This window comes from Cuculus canorus, chromosome 3 (assembly GCF_017976375.1).
Source record: "Cuculus canorus isolate bCucCan1 chromosome 3, bCucCan1.pri, whole genome shotgun sequence".
NCBI lineage: Eukaryota > Metazoa > Chordata > Aves > Cuculiformes > Cuculidae > Cuculus > Cuculus canorus.
Genome location: NC_071403.1, coordinates 119236380 through 119248054, shown reverse-complemented (window position 1 = coordinate 119248054; position 11675 = coordinate 119236380). Strand labels below are relative to the sequence as shown.

The following is an 11675-nucleotide window of genomic DNA, read 5'->3' as shown; positions in this document are numbered from 1 at the left end:
TAACTACCTGGGAGAGCACGTCCTATGTTGGAAGAAGAGACATCAGAAAGGAACACGCCGTCCCTTATAACATTAGGATCAAACACTCCTGGTCGCGGTGGAAAATGTGGCTTCTGAAATCCTTGGTAGTTGGTTGGTCTTGGCTGGGTTTCGTGCAGAAGCTTCTTGGGAACTGAAAGAGAGGAGTAAGGAGAGCACAGTCGTTAGAGTGAGTTACTTCAGCTGGTCAGAATGAGAACTATCACACCATGCTGTGGGCTAAGCTGATACGTGACTACACCATGTGCAGACCAAACAGACACTCCACTATGATGAATGCTCTCCAAACACCAGCACAGAGATATTCAGTGAAAGAACACTGGAAACTAAAGTGATTAAGATATTGTTTATTTATAATTAAGCTTTGAGACCAGAGTAAGGATCCAATTCAGGCATTTTATTTAGACATCCATCTTAGAAACTGAAATGCCTAGAAAGCCAGGCTTTGGCCTCAGCCCTAAACCTCAGAGTGTTGCAGCTAGACACCTGTGTTCCTACCATGAGAGCAGGCTGGGGAGGATGGTTTATCTCAATGGGGACTATCGGGTGTGCCTGAATCACTGTCTCTCTCCAGCCAGCAAGTTGCTGGCTCAAGATTGCACATCAGAAGTTTCTCTTCACTTTGGATTCATAAAACTAGCTTCTGGAGGATGCTGTTCAGGTGACAAAAATGCACAAATCAGCCACCACAGAAGTAAGGAAACCCACCTGTGAGAAACCCTCCCCATCCAGTGAGATCTACAATACACTATTCTGCATTTGGGCTTTCCAAAGCTGGGAAAGGCCCTTCTCCATTCCCACCATCCTTAAAGGTGAAGACTCGGGTAATCCCTGCTGCTCTCTGTGTTTCATCAGCCACAGCATCAATTATATACAGGCAAGGTAGGCTAATATGTGACGGTTGTGTCAGTACATCTATGATCTTTTCTTTGACCAAAGCATGCCGTAATAAGAAGATAATTTTCTTCTCCTTGATGATGCAAGGCCAGCTCTTCAGCTGCACATCCAGGTAAAGAAATCAAAATCGGTGTAGCTACCTCAGCGTACGCCCACTGAAGATGAATCCACACAGTAAATTCACTACTTTGCCCTGTAGGGACACAGCAGCATGTCATTTACTGAGCTGAACCAGTTCTCTGCCTCAGCCACAGCCAACACCCGAGGGCATTTCAGAGCAAAGTGCTTTTCCATACAAAGAGATGAAACACTTTCGTGGGCCACTCTACTCAGAAATGAGAGGAAGAGAGTGACAAAAATAAAGAAATTAAAATTTCCAGAGGAGAAAGATCGAGATTTCCCATCAGTGTCTGTATACAAATATATACACAAAAGCACTATTTTGTCCCTGCAGACAACCAAGACTTTAGTGTGTTAAAGACATAGATTGCTGAGAACCAGGCACAAGTTCATGAGACACACAGAAACACCAAGAGAAGACTTCTAGGATGCTCAGCTCTCCTTTCTCCAACAGCAACAGCTTCTGCTCATCCCAAGCAGGCTACCACCTCCTAGTGCCTCAGTTTCTCAGACATTCTATAGCTGACCACATTATCTCTCATCTCCGCTCTGCACAGGGGCGTGAAGCACAATTAAAAATGCAAAGCACTTTGAGATCCTTGGCACAGGCATGAAGGAGGACTTGGAAAGAGTGCAACCCTGGAACAGAAAGAAAATTCCTGCCTGCCCCCTGCAGCTAATCAGCTGCCAAGCTGGAGCATGAGGTTTAATCACGCCCATTAAATTTGCCTGCATAACTACAAATATGACTGGTGGGGGAAGTGATCCAACCACCTTGTTTACATTGTGTTTGACTTACTGCCTTTGCTGAGGCAAAGAAAATTGTAACTATATTTACTGACTGACCTCCAATATTAGGCTGCCAAGATAACAGCACTGAAGTTCTTGCGTTATTAGTAGAGTCATGCTAGGTCAGGAAGCAGACATAAAACACCACAGCTTCTGAACATCAAAGAGCTGGCACAGCAGTTTCTAGTGAAACCTGAATTGGCAACTGTCCTCCGATGGGAAGGCAATAAAAGAAACACATCCCTTGTTAGGAACCAGACAGAAGCAAGGGGGATACCTGTGCCAGAGAAATATAAGAAAGTCTGAGGACGAGGTGGGAAGAACAGACACTATCGTGCAAACCACACAGTCAGGGAGAAAACCAGTTCTGGGTGCCTAATTTGAGGCACCCAAAGGGATCCAATATTCAAAGAGCATAGGACTTAGCATCTTCCAAAAATAAAGACTCCTTTTACCGTATCTTGGGCTGAGGACCTGAAAGGTATTTCAAAGGCAGAAGTCAGTTTTCCTTTACACGCGTTTCATCCAAACTGCATCTCAGTAACCTGCTGTCTTAGACCAGACATAAGGAATTTCTTCACCATGAAGGTGAGGAGGCCTTGGCCCAGGTTTCCCAGAGAAGCTGTGGCTGCCCCATCCCTGGAGGGGTTCCAGGCCAGGTTGGATGGGGCTTGGAGAAGCCTGGGCCAGTGGGAGGTGTCCCTGCCCATAGCAGGGGTGGAACTGGATGAGCTTTGAGGTCCCTTCCAACACAAACTATTCTATGATCCTATGATTCTATGATTCCGTGATATGCATCCAATGAAGAGAATGAAGCAAAAAGAGCACAAAGACAATTTTTTAGCAGATTTTGTCTTTAACGTTCCAGGCTGACTCTTCTTCATTCACATCTCCTTCCACTTCCCACTATCCATGATCACCTCTCAGGCACAACGCAGGCTGGGAGGAGCTGCATCTTTCTTCAGAAAGGTGCCACTAGATGTCTAAACATTTGAGCCAAGTGGGAGAAACAAACACCATCTTTTCCAAAGCATATCCAGGGAACTGAGCTACGGCTTTTCTATCTTGGCTTCTGCGCCACCGCTGCTATGAATGCTACCTATAGGACTGAGAGAGGAGTCAGGCTAAGGCAAAATGTGGTTAAATCAGTCAGCAACTCGTCAGCAGCATCCCAAGGAAGAGTAGGGAGGGAGAAGTTTTCAGAGGGAAGCATTCATACAGACAACTAATTGTCACAGCACCTTAATGGGGTAGAGTTGTGCTATTACCCCTTTCGGATGGCTGAGAAAGTAACATGATTACTAAAAACGTAGGTGGCTAAGAAGGGAGAGTCCCAAAACCAGGCATGCGCTTAATATCCGTGATTTTTGATGCTTTCAAAACTCCTAAGAAGCGCTTGTCTTCACTTCATCAACCAAACCCCTCTAAAACACTGGAGGAAACTTAGTGAACACAGGATGTCTACTGCACATGAACTGCACATGACTATTCTGGTTCAAGGGACTATTTTTCTCTGTAGACTCCATAAACACCTTGAGGACGTTTTGCCAGGAACGGTCTATCTTGGCAAAGAGTAAACAGAGTGACGTCACGCAGCAAGTCTGTTCTTTTTCTAGTTTATACAATGCTAAACCAATACACAGCTTAGATGGTTTGCTTTAGAAAGGCAGTAAAATAGAAAGGCTTCCTCAAGCACAAAACACCTCACAATTTCCAGTTATCTTCTGTGTGGAAGTCAACTCCACAAGAAAGATTAAACATCTGGTTCCTTTGAAATATCCTGCTTAAATTCTCCAGAGCAGAGTACATCTGACACAAAGCACGGCATCAACTGAGCAAGGTGTCAAGGAAAGTTATTTATGATTAAATCCACCAGAAAAAAAAGTACCTGAGATTTTAGGGCACTTGGCCCATTCAATTCAGTCAAGCAGAGAAGTTAAAGCGACTCAGTTGTCAGGAAAAGTGATATATGTGGACAAGACAGGAATAAACAGGTCCTTCAATCAAAGCGTTACCATGCCTGAGAGTCAGGAGCTGTGCACCTTGAAATGCACGTGAAAAATAAGATGGGATCATCCAGAGGAGAGGGGATGAGCTGTTCTGGGAACCTCTGGGGACCCTTGGTCTCTCAGGGGGTAGCAGCCAGCATTGAGCTGCGAGTCCAACTTGGCCATAAGAGCCTGCACTCCACATGAGCCACGACTCGATCTAGAAAGCAAAGTTTCACCATCACTGCAACACTCCATGAAGGCACCTGAAGAAGGCAGTTGCAGGTTATAAAACTGCAAGGGAGCTTTTGGATCAGCGGGTTCCTCCCTCTGCCAATTACATGCTTTCAAGTCTTTATATAATCTCTCCGTGTCTGTTTTAAAAGCAGCCTCAGCTCCCAGTGCTCATCTGTCTGAATCAACGTCATGCTAGCAATAACTCATACCAGTTCCCAACATAAGACCTGCATTACTTGTTTGCAATGAATTAATGGTGCCAATCCCACAACAAAACCTCACTGCCACTGCCTGGCAGCTTCCCCCCTGCAGGAACAGGGGCAAAGGAAAATCAAAGCTGGAGTGTGCTCTCACTGGCAGAGCAGATCCATTAGGTTCAGGTACAAGCAACCAGCAGGACAGTGTGAATAGGCACATGCTGGTGCTGCTGACAGTGTCCTTGTTTGTACTCAGTGGAGACTCCTTCTGTGGGGATTTTCACACAAGCACTCTCTTGTGTGGCCCGAAAACAAATGAAAAGAAAAAGTTACTGTGCCTGCAAGCAGCAAAAAAAATCTGAATTGCAGTACTAAGAAAGAGAAAAGGCCAGCCGAAACCTTGCCTCTTTGCTCATCAAGATGATTTGCTGCATTTTCTACTATTCTGATCTATCTAGTTTTAAACACTCCAGTCCTGGGGGGTCGGCCAATTGCCATAAGAGATTATTTTGCAGAGGAATTGTGCTCTTTCTGAGGAATTCTTTTCCAATATACTGCTGAGTGTTTCAGTTTAAGCACATATATTATTCCCCTAATCAAACATTTGACTGCTATAGCCCACGAATTTTACAGATGAGGAATTGGCTCAGGGACAGAGTTTTGAAAGTGTTTAAATATCAAAATGATTTGTCCAGTCTCACAGAGGGAGTCTGTGCCAAAGAAAGGAAACAAACTTAGGCTCCATATATTTCAGCCTCATGGTCAAACCATCCCTTCTCTTTATTAATTTGATCATTTGGTGCTTCCTGTTGCTTGCTCAGCCCTAAATATGTTTAAAGACTTCCACTCCCAGAACCCACTTATCCCCTGACCTCCATCTTCACTGTATATTGTGTATATATATATATATATATATATATATATATATACACAATATACATCAGTCAACTGGAGGGGAGATCAATGAAAGCTCCGTCTTAAAAAGATGCAGACAGGGAGTTTGCCATTCTCCAGTTCACTGCTATACATTCACTTGTGCATTTCCAGCCTGTAAGGTTTAGTCTGAAAGCTCAGTATGATTAAAGCAGATCTGCAGGACCTTCAGCAAATCCTTCTGTGAATGCTTGAAGCACAGTGCAATTTGAACAAAACATGACTCCTTTACCGCTGAAAATTACAGCTAAACCTTTTATCTGGGCAGGCTGGGGCCAGGAATTGTTGCTGCTCAGCATACTTCTGATATAAAAAAAAATCTTACTGTGAGTAAACACCCAATATAAACTACTACAGGTCTTTAGAGGTAGCAGCTCCGAAGGATTTTTCTTTGAGACTTGAAAATGCACAGCATCGAGCCAGCAATGGGATCATTAATGTTTCTGAACTGGTTACAAGAAAGCAATTCCTTAGCGCATATGTAAAGTATATGGTGCTCTCAGGTTGCAAAATTAAAGTGTTTTATGTGCTGTAAAACCTAAATTCACTAAGCAGTCAGTCAACAATATCTATTAAAATAATGGATTTTGGCTGTGCCAGACCACAAAATATCACAATATAATCACGGACCAAGAAGGAAAAGTCACATACATAAGAGGACTCTACACCTGGTGACAACAGTAACACCATTGTGTAGCTAGAAACATGGGGGTGGAAGAGTTAATTTGATTAACAAAAGTAAATTGAGGCACAGCCCCCTTGGCTTTTTCCCAAGGGTCTTCGACATGGCCAAGGAACAAGATGAAACCTCTTCTAGCTTCCTCTATCTAACTCGGTGCTAGATGTGCCCCTTTCAGGTGACTAAAACCCCATTTGCCTCACATGGCAGGAGGTTGTACCTATTCTTATGACACTACGTGTCGTGTCAGATGTCTAAAGCCTACGTTTAATTCTTGACCGGCCACCACGCCTTCCTCCTCCATCTGACAGGGGAGGTTTTTGGTCAGATATAGGCACAATCACTGCATAGGTGGCCATCAGATTCTACAGCTCTCAGATGTCTCCACGAGCAGCTGCATGGCCTGGGTGTTCCTATGGAATAAGCTGAGTGCACTGGACATCAACACCGTGCCTTGGCTGCAAAGCCATGTCATACCCCTGGGCATCCTGTATCATATCTGGAATACAGTTTGTGCAGAAAGTGTAAAGTGTCCCAGGAGACAGCAGGAAACGTGAAGGGACCTTGTGTGACAGAATGTAAGTCTGAAGGCTAGGATTTGATCAACAGGCTACCGTGTAAAATCTTTGCTCTCACAAAAAAAGGAGCAGAGGGTTAACAAACACGGGTGGCCATAGAATCATAGAGTCATAGAATCGTAGAATGGTTTGGATTGGAAGGGACCTCAAAGATCATCCAGTTCCAAGGTAGGACACCTCCCACTGGCCCAGGCTGCTCCAAGCCCCATCCAACCTGGCCTGGAACCCCTCCAGGGATGGGGCAGCCACAGCTTCCCTGGGCAACCTGGGCCAGGGCCTCCCCACCCTCAGCGGGAAGGATTTCTTCCTAATATCTAATGTAAACCTCCCCTCTTTCAGCTTAAAACCACTACCCCTTGTCCTATCACTGGTGAAGACTTCAGCTTTCTGTCTCCTTCAGCCATTTTTAAGGGGGACTTACTTCACTCAGCCTTGATATAGTCGGCAATCCTGAAACTGAACGCAAAACCCAAGAGAAAGACGGAGTTACACTCCTGCTCCAGGCGTGTTTTCCATGCAGAGTGGTTCCAAACCACCGATAACAAGGAAGTGACTCATGCCAATTACAGTAAGTCCACTTCCAAGCACCACATAGAAATCAAGCGAGACTGTCTGGGAAAACAGTTTTGTCATAACCAAAGCCACCTACACCACCACAAGCCCACAGCCTGCCCCATGGCCCTCCTACCCCCACCCCTTAAGATGTTGCCCAAAGCAGAAATTTGTCTCTTCTGCTGGTGATCCTTGGGCTGGTGGGAAGCAGTACAAGCTCGGAAGCCTGACACACTCACACCAACCTTCAGAGCACTCTGCCAAGACTACTCCTGCGGCAGCGCGGATGCTTTGCCCTTTGCTGCATCTTCTGACAACACATAACTACAGAAAGGTTGGACATTTATATAAAAATATAAACAGAACACAGACAACCTTTTGCATTTTTTGCCCTCCATGGAAAAGGAGATGCTCATCCTTTTCTAACACAGCAGCAATCAGAGAAGTGACTCCGAAAGTAGAAGTGCTTCCAGTCTAAAACAAAAAAGCCCATGCAACACGAATCAGCTCAGTCTCACCATTCCTGCCAGTGAAATCTCCCACAAGATGATGGACCTGTGATGTGAGAGGCTTTAGAAGATGAGGGAGAGTTAGGAGACAGGGCATCTCCAACTGAGACTCCACAAGGCAGAAAACACAAGCACTGTTCCCTCCCAGCATCTCCTCCCCTTGCACAGGGCTGCAGAAGACCTTCCCCTGGTTTCACCTATTTCTGTCTGTCCCGAAATGCAGCAACCTAATTAAAAGATCCACTTCACCTAATCTGAGAACTCAACCCATGCGTGCCCTGTAGGTACTTGACGAAGAGGACCATCTTAAGTAAGCTACGATCCTAAGCTCCCTGTATCTTCACCACTGAAAGGTGGGTGCCTCTGAAAGCCTCCAGGGGAGATTCTGTCTACTTAAATTTAGGAGCCTAATTAGGGATACTTAATGAATCATAAGGTTACCTTTGGATTTATTCTCCTGAGTGTATCTGAGTTAAAATCTTACAAACTGCTTCACATCTTCTAGTCAGATATTTTTCTTCTATCTTGAACTTTTCAAATCAGGATTTGAAGCTACAAACACCTTAATTTCTATCCGATGATGCATGTGCCTGATCTATCCACAGGCAGTTTTCCTTCTGCTTTCATAGCCATGAAAGTCGGTTGTTCTTCTTTCATCATCTTAAATGTAATAACAGAATACGAAGCATCTATTGCCAGCAACTCATAAATCTCCTGCTTGATGTGGCTTTTGGTCTCCAAAGGGCACGGTGGAAAGCATCACATGCACCAGGCTGTTCCCTAAATGTTCTATTTGGAAAGAAAAATGGATCAAAAGGAAGAAAGCCTTGTAAGAGAGACATGCGGATACAAAGAGTTACTTTCATCTGGTAGATTGCTGCCTGCTACCAAAGTCAGTAGAGGTCTGCAAGTTCACAAGACAACACATCTTTAGGAGGATGAAATTCAAGCCAAGGCTTGTCTGATTTCCAGTATGCACAGCTACATCCCTCATGGGACCCACCAGAGCTGTAGGACCTCTCTAGCAGTCCTGCTGCCTCTAATCTCCACCAGGGCCCAGAGACTACAACAGTAGCTTTTTACACCTGAGGAGCAGCAGTGCATTTTAGGGAACTGAGATGGATCTGGATCAAACCACTAATGTCACCTCTAGGTGCTACCACCAGAAGCAGGGGGAACTACTATCAGCGAGATTGCTGAAGGAACAGAAGTTTGACTCGGCACTCACATATGGAAAGAGTTTAACCCTGATGAATGAAGGAACTTTCCCTTTATTTACGTGCTGAACGTGGTTAGGATTTGACCATTCAATCACGTAGCCTCAATTCCAAAAATGACAGCAGGTAGGGAAGGAAAAGAACCCAAATAACAATGAGGGTGCCAAGCAGGGACTGGGAGCACACGGGAGAAGCTGCCAGTCTCACACACTAAGAAGACTACAACAGGAAAATCTGAAAGTCAAGTTTGAGTTTCCTTTTTTTCCAGCACACAAGGCTGTCTGAATCAGGGGCCTGGGCTCTTTATCAGTGAAACGGTAGATGCAATACAGAGGATGACACAAAAAGGAGAATAAGATCAGTAAAGAAGTCAGACTCATTCTTCCAGCCTTCCCTGTTCCCACTGTTTGCACTGCATCTCTCGCACTGGTACTTTGCAAGCCAACCCACTGATGTATGGTTTTCTTACGCATTACGGATAATACTAGTTTGTTGGTATCCTCAGAAGCAACTTTTATTACTGTATTTTTAAGCAGTGCTCTAAGTACACCCAGTCCACTCTGAATCAAAGTAGAGTAACGCTAAATCTCAGATTTTAGACACAATTCCTATTCTTTCTCATGACATTCAGTCATTTTTATTGAACAACTAACAATGCAACACTACTTTTATAGTACAAAACTCTTGCCCTTGACGTATTCAGGCCACAGTGTCGGGCAGAAAGCCTTTTGTGCAGCTTATCTATTTTTCAGGAAAATATGTGACATAATACATGGCTCCTAGGAGGATGCTGACCGAGTAGGAAGCATTGTGTGATCAAATGCTGCTGATCCAGAGCCAAGGCATTGCTCATGTGAAGAACTGCTCACCAGCAAGGGAGGAGAGTCTCTGTACTCAGGATGCCAACACATACCCAAGTGGTTGCAGCTCTGGGAGTTACCAGGCATCAGCTGAGTCACTGCAACAGATTCTCTTGACCTTGAGGCAAAAGATATTCCTTTAAATCTCAGTGAAAAAATACAAGCACTGTCAGTGAAAGCAGCCCTCGAGGGTGATCGCTATTACATATCTGAAGGCAAGCGGCTGGATGAGTGTTATGTGTCACTGAGAGACACTTAAATGATAACCGAGGCAGGGATGTCCAAGATAAAATAAGGAGAAAGGGATGGAATAAAAGGGTGGAGGCTTTGAAACACTCTGGAGCTGATGGAAAACCACGCAAACCTCCACCAGGGAGAGGAGGGCAATGGTAGGGAAGCAGGAGCCCAGGCAGGAGATGAAGGTACCAGACAGAGCGAGAGCATCCGCAGCTACACTGCAGTGCCCAACTATTCCAATAAAGGTGAGAAGCCTCACGCTTTGGTGTCTGAGCCAAAAACTAGTCGGATATGATCCAACTATTACATTCCAAGAATTATGGATATAATTTCTCTTCTGAGACTTCTGACCAAGGGAGACACTTAGGGGATTTCCTGTGCCCATCTCTGAAGCAATATCATCTGTCTTCTGGTCCACAATCCACTGGTTACCTGTAAAGCATCAGAGAAGTGCTCCAGAAAAAAACTCATTCAAAGAAAAACCAACAGCGTATCCCTGGATGTTCCCACATAGTTTGTCTGAGCATCTGCTGGCAAGCACAGCCAGAAGACGCCTCCCATCTGCTCCTCTTACCTAATTAAAAATGTTTGTAATTACAGCAGTAAAACTATGCTCTGTAAAATAATATTTTCTTTTTATCTAAGTGCTACTTATCCAACAGTGCATGCCAGTCCTTTATCAGTTCATCAGCTTTTCCTCTCAGTAATGAAATAGCAAAGAACCAGACAAGCGTCCAGAAGTTTTTTCCAAAAAGATAGTAGTCCCTTGATGACACGAGATGAGGAACGTCATCAGAAAGCAGCCGGTAACCTCTGCCATTAAAGGCAATGACTTTGTCTGGTCACATGCTTGACTTAGTGTGGCAATTCCCAGGATCCCATGAGATGCCCAAGCAGGAAACCCTGCACAAGGAAAGGTTATCAACAGCACTGGAATGAAGACTAGGAGTGAACAAAACCATATAAGGTTGCTACAGTGCTAAATGCCCATCAGTTATATACGGATGGATGCAAATTAATACTTACTGAGCAAAAATACAATATAGTTCAAGTTTCAGAACTTGATGCAGAGATCGTCTGCTCCTGTTGTTCAGAACTTGGCTTATCCAAGAAGCCAGGCTACACTAATAAACTTGAAATCCAAGGATTTATGAACAAGGTGGCAAAATTTATTTCAATAACCTGAGACATCCTCCTTTGGGACTGAGACTTCCTGAGTGCAGTGGAAAGAGGGGAAAAAACTCTATAGATACTTACGAATCACGCGAGTATTAAACATTCCTGTTTCTTTTAAAGTAGCACATTTAACTCGCAGAACCTCTCTAACGCACAGCATCAGCATTAAATTATTTGGCTTGTGGGCTGTGAAAAGTTCTTTGCATGGTTTATGTATTATTATTCTTTTTTTCTAGTAGAAAAACACGTAGCGTGCATCATCTTGCTTCCACGCGTATCCCGAGGGAGCAGTAAGGAGTGCGAGCTCAAGCGTTACTACAATTGCTACCGCGAGTAACTGCCACGTTTGTGGAACAGCAAATTACAGTCACTTTCCTGACGCCACATAAAAGCAGATGCACACCATGAAAACAACGCCGGGGTTTTGTTTTAGCCCATCGAGGATGTTACTGAGCACCTACCCCATGCTCTTATGCAACTTGCCCTGCAGCAACTTTCACCAGCGCAGTCTGGGAGCAAAGGAAAAAATGTGGGAATAGGCAGTGTGGGATGCTTGTGGCAGCTTTCCAGTACTTACTAATGATTCTTTTAAGAGAACACGATGGTTGTAAAGCTAAATATTTGTTTCTATTAGGCTTCATGAAACATTCAGCAAGAACGATACTTC

The 11675-nt window shown here is 44.4% G+C and overlaps 1 protein-coding gene across 8 annotated transcripts in view; it reads right to left on the bottom strand.

Annotated features, from left to right (window-relative positions):
* Window positions 1-11675, bottom strand: part of EVA1A (eva-1 homolog A, regulator of programmed cell death) — a 208062-nt gene that overhangs the window by 14853 nt on the left and 181534 nt on the right. For all 8 annotated transcript variants that reach the window (XM_009560443.2, XM_054063340.1, XM_054063342.1 and 5 more), the window contains one exon: window positions 8-172. In XM_009560443.2, coding sequence (XP_009558738.2) covers window positions 8-172 — 165 coding nt within the window. The remainder of the gene's footprint in view (window positions 1-7; window positions 173-11675) is intronic.